Source organism: Pseudorca crassidens, chromosome 11, assembly GCF_039906515.1.
Source record: "Pseudorca crassidens isolate mPseCra1 chromosome 11, mPseCra1.hap1, whole genome shotgun sequence".
NCBI lineage: Eukaryota > Metazoa > Chordata > Mammalia > Artiodactyla > Delphinidae > Pseudorca > Pseudorca crassidens.
This window is the reverse complement of record NC_090306.1, coordinates 26,089,807-26,106,402: the sequence shown is the minus strand read 5'-3', so window position 1 is coordinate 26,106,402 and position 16,596 is coordinate 26,089,807. Positions and strand designations below refer to the sequence as shown.

Below are 16,596 nucleotides of genomic sequence, written 5' to 3'. Positions count from 1 at the left end.
GAAGATTTGATACTCTCAAGGTGGCACTACTCCTCAAATTGGTCTACAGATTCATTACAGCCCTTACCAAAGTCCCTTTGCAGGGACTTTGCAGGGATGTCTTCTTTGCAGAAATTGAGAACCTGACCCTAAAATTGATTTTGAGAAAAAGTATAAAGTTGAAGGACTCACACTTACCAATTTCAAAACTTTAAACTACAAAGCTAGAGTAAACTGCTACAGGCTCTTTGGTGGGGCCTTATGCCAACGGGTATTTCCCAGAACTGCTACTGCCAACGTCCTTGTCCCCGTGAGCCACAGCAACCCCCCCCCCAACATCTGCAGGAGAACCTCCACTACCAGCAGATCTTAAAATAGTAATTGCAAATTAATAAGAAGAGCTACCACTGAGCAAGGCCGCACATCACACTGGGAGGCTTTTTAGCTTTTTTGCGCTCTCTCTAATGGTATTGATGATCTTGCAAGGCTTCCTTCCTTGTACCTTGAACCTCTGTGGTTTCCAGTGATGCTGCTGCCCATCTGAAAGGACCTGATGAGAAGGGGAAGAGCCAGCAGTCACACCATCGGGACACTCAGGCAAAATATGGAGATACTCACATGGCAAAAAACTACAGCCTCCTTCCAACAGCTATGTGAGTGAGCCATCTTGGAAGCAAATCCCTGAGCCTCAGTTAGGCCTTCAAAAACTGTATGCAGCTCCTGCCAATATCTTGACAGCAGCCTCATGAAAAGCCCTGAGCCAGAACCACTCAGCTAAGCCATTCCCTGATTCCTGACCCATAGTAGTAACTATATGAGATAATAACTATTTGCTGTTTTAAGCCACTAATATTTGGGGTAATTATGCAACAACTAATTATAATAACTAATACCAATGGCTAAAAAAAACCCCAAAAACTAGAGTAAACAAAGTCATGTGGGACTGAACTAGGATAGACAATGATCAATGGAATAGAATCCAAAAACAAACCCTCATATATATGATCACTAGGAAGAAACTAGAATCCAGAATATATAAAGAACTTTTACACCTCAATAATATAAAAACAACTTGAATTTAAAGTTAACAGAGGTTTTGAATAGACAGGTTTTCCAAAGATATACAAATAGGCAATATGCACAAAAAGATGCTCAACATCATTAATAAAATCACAGGATGCCACTTAATGCTCACTATGATAGCTACAATCAAAAAGACAAGTGTTAATAAGGATGTGGACAAACTGGAACTCCTATGCATTGCTGTTACTACTGAGAATGTATATGGTTCATCAAAAACAGTCTGGCAATTTCTCAAAAGGTCAAAAATAGTTACCATATGATATGACAGAAAAATTCAACTCCTAGATATATACATACACGAATTGAAAATGTATGCCCATACAAACACTCGTACATGAATGCTCACAGCAACATTATTCAGAGTAGCCAAAAAAGTGGAAACAATCCAAATGTGTGTTAACTGATGAAAGGAAAACAAAATGTGGCATAACCATACAATGGAATTATTACTTGCTAATAAAAAGGAATGAAATACATACATGCTTATCATGAATCAATCTTGAAAACATCATGCTAGGTGAGAAAAGAGTCATAAAAGATCACACATGACATCATCTATAAGAAGTGTTCAGAATACACAAATCTAGAGACAAACTAGATTAACGGTTGCCTGGAGATGCGTGGGTTGGGGGAGAATGGAGAGTATAGAGAATACATGGAGAGTATAATGAGTAGAGATTCTTTTGGGGGGCAAGAATATGTTCTAAAAGTGATTGTGGTAATGCTTGCACACTATGTGAATATATGCAAAACCACTGTACACTGTAAGTGAATAAACTGAATTATATGAATATGATATATGAATTATATCTGTAAACTACAGTTTAAAAAAACAAAACATTTCCCAGTTGTTAGCACAGACATGGGCACATGACACGATAAGCACTAATATAATTATAGACCTGGCAGAGCAACCAGACCAAAGACATGCTCTGTGCAAGTTGAAGCTGACTGGCTATATACCTGGAGATGTTAGGGCTACCCAATGAAGGGGGAACTGTGCCTGAGAATGAAGTCAATGCCAAAGAAGACAGCAGAACTTCAAGACAGTGTCTCAAGTCTTTAAAACTTGCTTTCAGATTCAAATGTTGGATCCAGCCAAACCTGAAAGTCAAGCCACATGAACTTTTTTTTTTTAAACACCTTTATTGGCGTACAATTGCTTTACAATGGTGTATTAGTTTCTGCTTTATAACAAAGTGAATCAGCTATACGTATACATATATCCCCATATCTCTTCCCTCTTGGTGTCTCCCTCCCATCCTCCCTATCCCACCCCTCTAGGTGGTCACAAAGCACTTCGCTGATCTCCCTGTGCTATGCGGCTGCTTCCCACTAGCTATCTATTTTACATTTGGTAGTGTATATAAAGTCAATTGTTACTCTCTCACTTCGTCCCAGCTTACCCTTCCCCCTCCCTGTGTCATCAAGTCCATTCTCTATGTCTGCGTCTTTATTCCTGTCCTGCCCTTAGGTTCTTCAGAAACATTTTTTTTTTTAGATTCCATATACATGTGTTAGCATACTCTGACTTATTTCACTCTGTATGAGACTCCAGGTCCATCCACCTCACTACAAATAACTCAATTTCATGTCTTTTTATGGCTGAGTAATATTCCATTGTATATATGTGCCACATCTTCTTTATTCATTCCTCTGTCGACGGACACTTAGGTTGCTTCCATGTCCTGGCTATCGTAAATAGCGCTGCAATGAACATTGTTGTACATGACTCTTTTTGAATTATGGTTTTCTCAGGGTAAATGCCCAGTAGTGGGATTGCTGGGTGGGATGGCAGTTCTATTTTTAGTTTTTTAAGGAACCTCCATACTGTTCTCCATAGTGGCTGTATCAATTTACATTCCCACCAACAGTGCAAGAGGGTTCCCTTTTCTCCACACCCGCTCCAGCATTTATTGTTTGTAGATTTTTGATGGCCATTCTGACTGGTGTGAGGTGATACCTCATTGTAAGTATCACCTACATTTGCATTTCTCTAATGATTAGTGATGTTGAGCATCCTTTCTTGTGTTTGTTGGCAATCTGTATATCTTCTCACATGAACTCTTAAGTTATGTGATCCAATAAATTCTCTTTGGGGGCTTAAAAAAGTTTGCGTATGATTTTTTGTTTCTTGAAACCTAAGCGGACAATATAATTTCTTTAACCACAATTTTAACTACAGGTTAAGATTTTATTTACAAATGAAGTCTTGTAATTTAACACATCTCAAGAAAATCTTAGTGACTGTCATTAATCTCTGCAATCACTTGAGACATTTACCTCAACAGGCTAGGCTCTAACACTGCCCTTCAATTTACAAGCACACTTAGGATATCAAGCATAGACACACTACATAGCTGTTTGTCAACAAAGCACTTAGAATTCTTCAAAGGTCCACAAGATTACATTTCTTTTTTTAAGATTGTACCTTTAGGGCTTCCCTGGTGGCGCAGTGGTTAAGAATCCTCCTGCCAATGCAGGGGACACGGCTTCGAGCCCCGGTCCAGGAAGATCCCACATGCCGCGGAGCAACTGAGTCGTGCACCACAACTACTGAGCATGCGCTCTAGAGCCCGCGAGCCACAACTACTGAGCCCGCATGCTATAACTACTGAAGTCCACGAGCCTAGAGCCTGTGCTCTGCGACAAGAGAAGCCAGCGCAATGAGAAGCCATAGCCGCAACTAGAGAAAGCCTGCGCAAAGCAACAAAGACCCAACACAGCCAAAAATTACTTAATTAATTAATTAAAAAAATACGGCTGCAGGTAAAAAACAGAGTTGTGTCTGGTACTTCCTTACAAAAACAGAACCTCCAACATCATCTACAGTCAAGGGTTTAATCAACACAAACTCGATAAATTGATTTAGCACTTAAATGAGCAAACTGAATCTCCTGTAAGACACTGTTAATTTTCTTAGGCCATAAAATATATTTCTTCTCATGACAACAGTTAAGATTTATTAAGCACCTACCATTTACCAGGAGCTCTTCCAAGTGTGTTCTATCTACCAAACTCATTAACTTATCACAACAATCCTGCGAGCTAGGTACTATGGTTACCCCCATTTCACAGAAGATGAGAAAACTGAGGCAGAGAAGTTAAATAATTCTCCCAAGGTTGCAGAGATGGCAAGTGGTAGAGCCAAAATCTGACGCTCAGCAGTCTGACTGCAGGGACCATGGTCTTAATCATTACAGATTTCCTAACACTACTTGGAGTTTACAGGATGGAAGCCCTGAAATGACCTCTTTGGCTTTATAGGTTTATATTTCAGGGAATGGTTCTCCCAGAGTTCTGCTCTGTGCTGCCTTCCTCCAACCCCATGTGCCACATATGATGAATTTAAAAAATAAAATAAACAAACCATGTAGAGAATAATGTTAAGTAGACCTCTTCCTCAGTAACTTAGACCACAGTCACCTCACCATCATCTTCTATTCCTTTTCTTGCAAAGATGAACAGCTGAATTCTCCATGCTATGCCAACCATATTTCTCAAGCTTTGACGTCAAATCCACAGCATCCTATAGTTTAATATTTAACCAATGCTGATTCAACTTAATAATTTTGTTCCACAACAGATAAATTAGAGTAGACTACTTAGAGGAGACACGCTTACCTTTAAATGTGATATTACTCATTCATTACTGTATATGTTCCCATTTCCTTCCAAACGTGTCAGTATCACTCCACAGTGTTTACTTCTTTGGTCCTAGGAACAGCAAGAAACACTTTATAACTGATAATAATTTAATATAAAACTTAAATATATAATATATAACTTAATACGAAAATTATAGTTGAATTTTATTTATATAAAGTTCACATTAAGTTTGTAATAAAAATACACACTAATCTGTTTACTTGATACGACATTGCTGTGCAAACTGTTCCTTAAGGTTGCACCAAAAGCAAACTAAGTTTACTGAATTCTTATTAAGAAGGCAAAGTAACAGAAACAAACTGGGTCTGCCTTAAAATACCGTTCACTTTTTAAGTGATAATTCACGTGCGCTCCTCCTGGGCCACTATTATTTTATCACGCTAAACAACACTTTAACTTAATTCTTTATTGGATTAGTAAACAAGAAGCCAACTATACAGTAAAAAAAAAATAAGTAAAACCTTAACTCATGCATAATAATACTAAAACTTAACTGTGGTTTACAGCTAACGCATTAATCAGAAAAATCCCCAAACAAGCTCTGCGACCCGCCTATTTAAATGCACCCAAGCTCATCCCCATCACTTGCTGTTCTCTTTATTTTGATTACAGGCACTAGAAGTATTACAAATTGTTTTCAGTGAAACGATTCTCCGGAAGCTTGCTGAACTCAGGATCCTAAGGTCATCTGCTTAGGGAATTCGCGTCCCTCGAGAACATCTAAAATCTGTACGCATTTGTGCATTTAAAAATGCCTCGAGGGACTAACTATCGCAGAGGAACAGAAAACGTCTCCGGCACAAGCGCGTTCGCGGGCCACTTGGAGATGCAAGCGAAGCAATTCTGTTTCGGGAGGTTCTGCATAATGGGGGTGGGGAGGAAGAAAACACTAGAAAAATAAATGCAAAACAAAGATCTTTTTTTCAAGCCAGCGACAGGAAATCAATAACAACATAAGCCACTCTCACATCCAGCCTAACCAATCGCCTTGGAATTTAACAAAATGCGTCCTCGCAGTCTGCACCCGCGACCTCTACGGTGAAGAGTAAGGCGATCCACAGAAAACACACGGCGAGGCGCCGCCCTCTGGGTCAGGCTCTGAGTCCGCGGCTCCTCCGGGCCGGCCCCGCGCCGTGGGAGGGCAACAAGCCGAGCCCAGCGGGCCCGCCCAGCTCTGGGCGGCGGCCAGCGGGGCGCGTTCACCGTGGGCCCGAGGCCCGAGCCCCCGGAGCCCCTGCAGCCGCCACTCTGTCCCCGCCACAGAACAAAAGCGCTCACCGCCGCACGCCCAGCCCCGCCCGCAGACGCCTGGACTCCCGGTGCCCCCAGCCCAGCCAAGACCAGAGAAGATGTGCGAGTGCCGGCCGGGAACCAAGCCCCCCCACCCCCAACTCACCAACGAGCACACAACCCAGCCAGGGCGAGCGGAGGAAAACGCAGCGCCTGGCGGCCCCAGAGTTTAAGTCAACTCGGGTCCGCCTCCAGGGGCGGGTCGAGTTGGAGGCCCGGCTCCCGGAACAGTACAACCCCTCCCCGGGCGCAACGGCAGCTGCGAGACCCGGTCCCCGGCGCCGGGGTCCTAGTGCCGATCGGATGAAGTAGCGTCCGGGGCCAGCCCCGCCCCCCAGTCATCTCCCAAACTTGCAAAGCTAGTTCACGTATCTGAGGAAGAAAACTCCAGCAGTGGCTCTCCGCCTTTAACTTGCATCAGATTCTTTCGAAGGATTTGTTAAAAAGGGACTGAAGAGCACCATCTGCAAAATTGCCAATTCAGTAAGTCTAACTCCGGGCTGAAAATTTCTAACAAGGGGGAGCATCCATTAACGCAGAGAAACCTCCTAAAAGAAAAGGAAATAGACTTTTTTTGCTGGGGGATTTCTACAGGAGAAAGTTGTGAAAATTAATAAAGGGAAACCTCACCAAAATAGAGTTGGGAGGCCAGAAGGGGGAGCTCTCATGCAGTACAGTACCACTCCCAGTCAATTACAGAAGGAATTGTCAATTACAGGCCCCAAAGAGCAAGATGTACATTGCAGTTCGTACAAGAAACAGACTACCCCAGCAACTCAGCCAATGAGAAACTGTCATCACCCTCACTTTTCACCATGCACTTTCCTTCATAAGAACCCCCCCCAAATTCCTCCATTTTCTCTATAAAGTAACTTTCCTTTGTTTGTTGGACTTGCCTATAGCTTTTGCTATAGTTTGCTTGACCCAAATTGCAATTCGGTCACCAAGTGCAAAGTGATACTGCTTGCCCCATGACAGGCCAATAAATCGAAAGACCAGGTGTTGGGGTAAGGAATAGCGACTTTATTCAGAAAGACAGCAGTCGGAGAAGATGGCAGACCGTCCCAAAGAAACATCTTACCGGAGCTAGAATTCAAGCTTCTTTTAATACTAAAGGGGGAGGGGGTGTGGTTGGTTGTTGCAGACTTCTTGGTGCAGGCCAGACCCTGGAGGGGATGTGAGCATCCTTTCTTCTTGTATCTGTCAACAAAGGTCTGATCACCATGTTCCTGTAAACCTCCAACAAGACAAATGTTATTCTTTGTTCTGCAACTGTTTATCTCTATGTAAATGAAAAGTCTTAAACCTTTAAAGGTCAAACCCAGAAGGCAGAGCCTTGAGAATGGCTATCAAGTACATTTCAGACTCTAGGCAACATTTTTTTGGACAAAGGTGTAGAACCAGCATGACTAAGCACAGGCAATGTGGCAACAGAGCGCAAAGATTAGAGCTAAAGGTATCAGGTTTGTTCTTCTCTGTTACAATTCCTCTGCTATTCCCGAAAAAAAACCATTTTTGCTGGTAAAATAACTTTTATTTTTAAAGTCAACAAAGTAAACAAGGGAATCCAATCTGAGTGAATAAGAATGAGAAAGGGCAGAGTTGGTTAGTTCTTGTAATATGTAGGGCGGGGTAGTCCTTTGCCCTCTTGAGGTGGAGATCATGGCTCTGCACTCACTAGACATACAACTTTGGGGAAATCACTTAACCTGTCTCTGCTCAGTTTTCTCATCTGTAAATTGAAAATAACACTAACACTTACCTCATAGGATCGTTGAGATAGTTACATGAACTAATACATAACTAAAAGCAGCTCCCAGAACATGGGGTGGTGTCCTTGGCTCAGATATGGGGTTTTCCAGAGCCTAAGCCACACAGGTCAGCAAACAGAAGTGAATGCAAGAAACAGGGAGTTTTGTTGCAAGAAAGTCTGACATGAACCCCACTCCTATATAGCCTAAGGATGGCTTAATGCCCAGCAAGATTTAATGCCCGGGAAGCTACAACTCATTCTGAAATGAAGCGGCTGATCTCTCTGCTGTGTATCCTTGCCCCTGTTTGTGCTGACTTTCTCCTGTCTCCTTTAGATGAATAAAGCTTGTCTGATTTTCCAAAAGTGTGGTCTTTCCACCACTCCTAAAGTACAACTGACATTTGTCAATATAGCAGGCCTGAAGGGTCACCAGCAAGGGGACTTGCAAGGGGAGGACACAATCTCTAGAACCTGAAAGTTGTTTAATCAGGGGCTGGACTTTAAGTTGCCTTCTCTTTAAGGTATTTATAATTCAGTATGCTAAACAAAGAAACTTGTTATCCAACTGGTCAGGCTGGGGAAAGATTCCCCAAAAGATTAGATTGTTCTATGCTATGTCCCCTATCATAAATTACAGATCCTCTCTCTGTGTTTCACAATATTCAAAAGAAAGTCTCTCTTTAGTCAAATTACTTTGGCTATAGATGCTATCTCAATCTTTCAAGAGCATAATACTTAGCCTCAAGGCTTGTTAACTCCTAAACTTATAAAACATGTTTTAGAAAATTGCATGACATCATTAGCATGTCTATAGTAAGAAATTTGTACGAAAGATGCCTAGTATTCATTTAAGAGGTAAATGAGGTCATTGGTTTTCTTTTTCTTTTCTCGGTTGTCCCCTATATTCTGTTTCTCCTTCCTGCTAGGTACAAGGTCACTTAACTGGAGAGTACATTCCCCAAGCCTCCCTTGCAGCTAAGTATTGCCACATTTCAGTTCTTACAATGACATATGAGCAAAAATGTTGTATGCAACTTCTGCCTGAAGGAATGTCTTACCCTGAAATTCCTCTTTCTCTACTTGTTTATATTGGAATATAGATATGGCAGTAACCTGATTTCAACCTTAGAAAGGAAAACTATTCCTGAAGGCAGGAATTCTTTTTTTTTTTCTGGTGATTTAAATCTCTTTGGCAGTTTGGTGGAGCCCATAGACCCCTTCTTAGAATAATGTTTTAGAATGCTTAAAATAAAACATATAAGATTACAAAGGAAATTAATTCAGTATGAAAGTTATAAAAATATTTTTAAAACAAATGTGTGATATGATAATATGTGTTTCTTTATTAACAAAATAAATAAGATCTAGTAGCAGATCTAATAACAACTGTGATTTTGGAAGTGATGGACATAAATGACATTTCAAGATTATCTGCATAATATAAGAATACCTTACCTGTGATTTTTATGGTGAAAAATTTATTGTTAATACAGCTATATTTCTGTGTCTTTGTTGCCAACATTTATAATTGAAGGAAATGGTACACTTCAAAAAAATGTTAGTGAAAATAGAGTTAATTGTTTTGCCATCCAAATTCATGGTATTCTTGAATTCTATCCATGGATATGGTAGGCATAAGTTTGGCCCCTGTGACCTTCACCTCCGGGTGTTACTCCATGGTTATGTTACTTACATACAAAAGGGACTTTGCAGATATAACTAAGATCACTAATCAGCTGACCTTAAAATAGGCAATTTAGCCTGAATTATCTAGGTCTTGGTGGGCCCAGCATAATCATATGAACCTTAAAACCCAGAAGATGAAGACAGGAGAAGAAGCCAGAGAGATGTGGCACAGGGGATAGTCTGAGAACGAAAGCATGAGAAGAGCTCAACTGTCGCTGGCTTAAATATAGAGAGGGCCACATGGAAAAGCATGAGAAGGAAATAAATTATGCCAACAACCTGAATGAGCTTGAAAATGAAACTCTGTGAGATAATAAGGAGGTGTTGTTCAAGCAACTCAGTTTGTAGTAATTTGTTGTGTCGGCAACAGAAAACCAGTATAATGGACTCCAAGTTATAACCTCTGCCCAAGGGAATGTTTAAGGAACAAAACAGAAGTAAACCGGGTCCTGAAAGTTCTGTAAAGAAGAGCTCTCCACCAGCAGGGACCACCTAGACTATTACTGAGAGAGAAGTAAAGTTCTATCTTTTATAAGTTGATTAAAGCTCTGGTTATGAAACAGTACTCGTTTATGTGAAGTGTAGAATGAGGAAAGATCCAGACCAAGTCTTGAAAATCTCCAATGTTTAATGGCAAGGGAGGAAGATACGCCTTAAAGAGACATGGGAATAGCCAGAAAGACAGAAGAAAAACTAGGAGAACGATATCACAGAGGCAGAGAAAGAGAGCCGTTCATGTGAGTAGAAAACCTTCAGTCCTGTTAAAGATCAGGTAAGAATAAACTGGAAAATACCCTTTGGATTTGACAAGAAGGGGAATGATTGGAGACCGGAACCTGGAAATGCAGGTACAGAAAGGACAATGAAAACAATCCTGAAGAAGAACAGTTAAAAAGGACTTTCACAACCTGATCTAAAGATGTACTATATAATAATCAAGAAGTGTGATATTGGTGTAAGGATAAACCACTAATTCCCCCTAATGCATGTGTACTTTAGTACTTTTCTCCATGCTCATTTAACCATATATTAATATACGTATAGAGAGATCTTACTCACCATTTTATCAAATAGAATATTGTTCACACTTCTCTGATTCTTACTTTATTCAACAAGCCATAGCAGTCCCTCCAGGTTACAGTAATAGCTCTAAGTCATTTTTAATAATTACCTAAAATTCATCATTACCTAACGAAACTCGCTTCATTTCCAATTTTTGCTGCTTGTGAACAATCGATAAGTATTGGAAGGATTCCCAGGAGGAAAATTGCTAGGCTGAACTGTAATTTCAACATAACAGATATTGCCAGATTACATCCTTTTAAGGCTATAACTATTTTCAGTAATGCCAATAAAGTTATTCTTTCTCTATCATTGACAATGGGCATTAGCTTCTCAATCTAGGTAAAGTGATCTCATTGTTGTGATTATTTGAACAGTCAAAAAGATCTGGTGCGTTGAATTACCAACTAGAAAACAAAATTCAAGGTCAATTTGGAAAACAAAGAACAAAAAGTGAGAAGGTAGCCACAGGGTTCAGCAATCAAAAAGGAAAATAGCTCAGCAATTCAGGTGCTAAAAGCTTTGAGTTTTGGGGACTGATGCTGCTAATCAGTCATTCTTTGTTGAAGCTACTATTCTTTTCAGATTCATGGTTAAGGGGGATGAATTCAACTGGCTTTTAAAGACTGCCCAGTTGTGTCAGGTCTGTTCATTCTCAGTAGGACATCCAAGGTGATACTGAAGGTTGTGAGAGACTGAAGGACCTGAGTGGTCCTCTGATGTCCTTGTTTCCACAGCGGTTCCTCCTCACCCCTTCTTGCACATGACCATAGCCGTTACCTATCTCCCCCCATTCCTCTTGACCAAACAATGGCTACCAATCCACAAGAATTATTCCTCTCTTTCCCAAGGAACCCTCTTCGGCCATCTATTCCCCAAATTGGCCACACTTCAACGGACCCCTCCTGCTAAAATGCCATCCTTTCACAGGTTAGACTGCTCATACCCAGCCTTCTCCAATAAATTCCAATCAGGACTGAACCCTCTGCTGCTCAGCCCCCAGCCACATCAAGGAGGATAGAACATGCCCGAGACCCCTTTTCATGTCCCCTCAAGTTGCAAGGACTGGTTGCTTCAGTGAGCCCTGCTCCTGACCTGCTCTCTGTGTTGAAGAGCCACCTAAACGTTTATTCTTTTTATTGTCTGTGGTGCAAGCTTCTTGATTTGTTTTCACTATTCCGGGTTCTCCCAGATGAACTGGGCTCGTAGTTCCAAGACGCTTTCCTGGCCCACTTATTCTTGTCTGCTCTTGTCATTTGAAAGTGGGATTAAAGTTGTGGGGGTGAATAGCACTAAATGTTGGAAGCTCTCGCAGGATCTTACCAAGGACACTTTAGGTCTTCAGTGGTTATTCTCGGGAACTTGGGATATGAATAAGATAATTCATTTGCTTGCCACCTTAGACACAAATGGTTGAAAGATTCCAAAAATTCAATCACCTGCATTTTCAAATGGGCATTGTTAGTAAGACAGTAGTAAGGAAGCGAATGGGGTTAAACCTGATTATATCATATCTTGCAGAAGTAGAATACCAGGCAATAAGAGAAATTGTAACATGCACTGGACAAGTTTATTTCAGAACCCCTCTGTGTTGTTTGCTGATGATTGGGGGAAAGGTAAACTATGGTTTCCTAGGTCTTCCTGTGGAATCAAAGAATATGTCTCAGAAATTAATGATTTCAAAAGGAACAAAGAATGTAGGAACAAACGACTATTATCAAGAAAGAGAAGCAACCATAGCAAAGATAATAAATCAGTCATAAAGACTCCCAGTTCTCTTTCAAAGGTAAAGATCAGCCTGAAGCACATTCTTGAGCTGTTTTTCAGGATCCAAACCCCCTGGAGCACTCAACCACCAGACTAAGTGGAGCCTAAGAATTGATGATGCTGACCTTTGCTGACCCTCTTGAGTTCACTCAATTAGGTGCCTGGATTTTGTCAACCTAGAGTAACCTCTGCCTCATTTTAATGCTAAAATCTCCGCCCTAAGGGTGGGTATTGCCACCATGTTTTGAACAGCAACGTCTGCCTATGGTCGCACTGGCAAGGGCATCTAGAACTTCACCTCTACTTAGAAGATTGCACTCATCCTTTCCTGAATGTGCATGTGCCCTTAGCTTAAAATTCCCTGATCTTGCTGTTCAGAGAGACAGTGCTTTGAGAGCTATCTATCTCCCTGACTCCTTACTTGTCACACGTAATAAATGCTTCTGCTTTGATCAAAAGTACTTGGCACGTTCGTTGACTATGCACCCCAACCGATTGACCCATTGAGTCCGGTAACGGCATGAAGAGCCCTCTAAAAGAAAACTCTAAAGTTCCTGCCATTAATGATGCCTCAGGAAAGGCTAATAACAATGTGGAGGATCTAAAATCCAACCTTAAAATCTCTTCTCCCTCTCCTGATCCAACCCTAGATTGACTTTCCTCCTTGACCCCTGTACCTTACCTTCCTCCTCCTCCTTATTCTGTTCATCCTCTTCTTCCTGTACCTTCCCTAGATCCTCTTCCCTTTTCTCCACTGCTCCTTCTTAAACATACCCCTTTCACTAAGCAGTGTCCCTTCATAATGTCTTATAACATAGGTAAAAGTGATGACCAAGCTTGCTGGCCTTATACCTTTAAACTTTGGTCAAGGAGTTCCCTGGCACTCCAGTGGTTGACTCCCTGCTTGCACTGCAGGGGACGCAGTTTGGATCCCTTGCCAGGGAACTAAGATCCCACAGGCCACAAGGTGTGGCCAAAAACAAAATTTTTTTTAAATAAATAAATACATAGACTTTGGTCAAGATCAGGTTTGCATATTGTAGTTAAGAACTTTATAAATCCTCCTAAGGAAAGAGGGAAATTTATTGAAGAATTTACAGTCATCTTAGAAATTTATAGTATGGAATCTCTGATCTCTACCAGTTAGTTCATCTCTTTATGAGACACAGAGACAGGGAAACGCTAATATTGGGTTGGCCAAAAAGTTTGGCCAATATACTGTGTATGTCTTTCGTTATGCTCTCTAGATAGAAAGTCTTGAAGAATTGACTCCCTCCACCTGCTGACAGTATTAGCAAATGAGGGACATAACTTTTCAAAGGATAAACTCCAATTTTCAGACCAAAGTGCATTATTTTGGTCATGACATCGTCATACAAAATGGAAAGTCTCTTTCCCTTGTGAGAGTGGAAGTTCTTCATAACTTTACCTGGCTAATAACCAAAGCATAATTTAGAAGAGTTCTTGACTCATGGGATATTGTAGACATTGGATTCCTAACTTTCTGTACTGGCTGCCCCTTTGTATGATCTTAACTAGTTGACACACCTGAATCCTTGCCCTGAATAGATTCACTACTCTTGGACTCCATAAGTATCATAAATATTTCTTTCTATTTGTATAAAAAAATCAGGACAAACTCTAGGAGTCTTAACAACAGCATATGGGAATCAGAGACCCATTGATTATATCCCCTCATTTTGACCCCATAGCAAAAGCCCATCTACCTTGTTTGGGTACAATGGCAGCAGCTGGTTACTTAGCCTTAGTAGCTGCATTTAACCTCATGGACCCTGGTGCTGTTCAGACCTTACTTTTGATGAAAATACATAGCATTTTTCTGCCTCTAGTTTGACTTCTGAAAAAATCATCTCCTCTCCCCCTGCACATATTTCATCCATTGCAGGAATACTCTAGACCCCACCACTGTTCTGCCTCATTCAATGGAAGGCAAACCTCATAACTGTCATAGGCTTATTTGGGAACTTACCTGCCTGACTCTGACTTCTTAGAAACTCCTTTAAATGTCCATAATTAAAGCCATCTGTGGATGGGAACTAGTTGAGTACCAAAGAAGGAGGCAATCAAGCTAGACATGCTGACACAACCCACTCAGATTTGCTTGGATCCAACCCTCTTCCAGAGGCCAAATCTGCACAAGAGTTTGACAGTCCTTTGCTAATGTGATGTGATACATAAATCATTAAAAGTTACATGTTTAGGGAGTTCCCTGGTGGCTTAGTGGTTAGGACCCCGGGCTTGTACTGGTGGGGCCTGTGTTCAATCCCTGGTCAGGGGACATCCCATAAGTCACTCAGCATGACTAAAAAAAAAAAAGAAAGAAAGAAAGAAAAAGAAAACTTACATTTTTTGAAATAAATAATGTTTGTTTTCTTCACTATAAATTCATTAAATAGAACAGAGAAGATAACTGTTTTTGCTATTAGAAGACCCCAAATTTCAAAATAAAAGAATTCTGAATGCTATGGTGTGTTTTTTCCTCCAAGTTTTCAGTTTCAGACTAAAGTAGACAGGATCATAAACAATACAAGTAGTATGATGTCTTTGTAGTATGTCAGCATAGCTAAATACAAACTAACTTTCCCAGAATTTCTTTTCCTGCATGATTCTGAGTTACAGTTGGCCACAGGAGAAGTATGAGCATTTTTTGGAAGGCCTAAGTGAAGCAGCTCTCATTTTTTTCACACTGAAAGTCAGTACAGGGTGTCAGGCATTGTCATAATGAGCACATATTGTCACTGATCTGCTAACACACCTTCTGGGGGTACAGTGGTACCAATCCATAGTTCCCCAAGCACACCCCATATCTCCTCATTCAGCTTTTCCTAGTCCTGGGTCAAATGCATGGGTAGTTCCATGGTGAAGGGCACCAACTTCTCCTGTAGTTCACTCAACATCATGGTTTATCCTTGTGGTTTCTAGTTTATCCTTATGGATTCTAGTTCTTGCTCGTCCTTACTTTACATCCAGCCTCCCTTATTACCAGCCTGGATGACTTCAGGCCCTACACAGTAGAGAGCCAATAGCCTTGCATAGACTTCTCAATCAGCTACCATAATTGTCTAAGGTCTAATGCCTATAATAAATTTCTTATTCAATTATTCATGGTGTTTCTGCTTCTCTCATCAAACGCTGCTTGATACAAGAAGTCAGTACACTTATGAAAAAAGCATCTTCTAAGGAGGAACATAAAATTATATTTGCTGTATTCATTGTTTGCTATGTGCCAGACATTTCGCTAAGTGTGCCTTATCTCTTTTGATCTTTACTACAACACTGTTTTCCAGGTGAACAAATTGAGCTCAAAGAGATTAATAAATTTGCCCAAAGCATGCTACTAGAATACGAAAAGCTGGGCAATTGAGAGTTTCTACTCATAACTGCTGGGTCATCCTACCTCCCCGAAGACCATAAACTTTGCACAGCAATAAAGTCTTTGGGCAGAATGGTGATTTTTTTTACCCTGTAAGTATTTTGACTATTCATTTTTGTTTTCTGAAACAGAATAAAGGAAACCTCATTTAAAATGGAATTAAGAGGCCAGAATGGGGAGGCCTCATGCACTACCACTTGTCATCAGTTACAACCCAACAGGAAGCATCAATTACAGACCTCAACAGGAAGATTTCTTTTGCCCAGCAACAAGCCCGACCAATAGGAAAAGCTGGGTCACCCTGACTCTCACTTTCCTCCAATGGACTTCTGGTCAAAACCACGCCTCCTGGGACTTCCCTGGTGGTCCAGTGGTAAAGAATCCACTTTACAATGCAGGGGACACAGGTTCAATCCCTGGTCAGGGAACTAAGATCCCACATGCCGCGGGGCAACTAAGCCCACGCACCACAACCACTGAGCTCTTGCGCCTCAGCTAGAGCCTGCGAGCTGCAAACTACAGAGCCCATGCGCCCTGGAACCCATGTGCCACAATTAGAGAGAAGCCCGCACACCACAATGAAGAGTCCACACTCCACAACAAAAGATCCCTCAAAGCCTCAGTGAAGATCCTGTGTACCGCAACTCAGACCCGATGCAGCGAAAAATAAGTTAAATAAATAAATAATAAATCTTAAAAAAAAAATGCCTCCCAACTTCCTCTTCTTTCTCTAGAAAGTAACTTTCCCCTCCTTTGCTAATTGGGCTTGTCTAGGTTTTTTGTTACAGCTTTCTTTTCTCTAATTGCAACCCCTCTGCTATTCCTGAATAAACTCATTATACTGGTAAAATAACTGGTTGTTTTATTTTGCAGGACATCAGTTTGAAAGGGATCAGAATATGCCACCTCCAAA

The 16,596-nt window shown here is 41.1% G+C and overlaps 1 protein-coding gene across 5 annotated transcripts in view; it reads right to left on the bottom strand.

The window, feature by feature from the left end:
- Positions 1-6,248, bottom strand: part of RESF1 (retroelement silencing factor 1) — a 39,628-nt gene extending 33,380 nt beyond the window's left edge. For 3 of the 5 annotated variants that reach the window (XR_010932312.1, XM_067696097.1, XM_067696100.1), the window contains exons 1-3: positions 6,128-6,248; positions 4,687-4,779; positions 4,433-4,591 (exon numbers count right to left, since the gene is read on the bottom strand). Coding sequence is in view for 3 of the 5 variants with exons in the window: in XM_067696097.1 (XP_067552198.1) it covers positions 4,433-4,435 (3 nt within the window). In the remaining 2 variants the exon portion in view is untranslated. Of the gene's footprint in view, positions 1-4,432; positions 4,592-4,686; positions 4,780-5,359; positions 5,933-6,127 lie in introns of those variants that run through there. The other 2 variants (XM_067696098.1, XM_067696099.1) reach the window with 2 other exon arrangements.
- Positions 6,249-16,596: the final 10,348 nt, after the last annotated feature.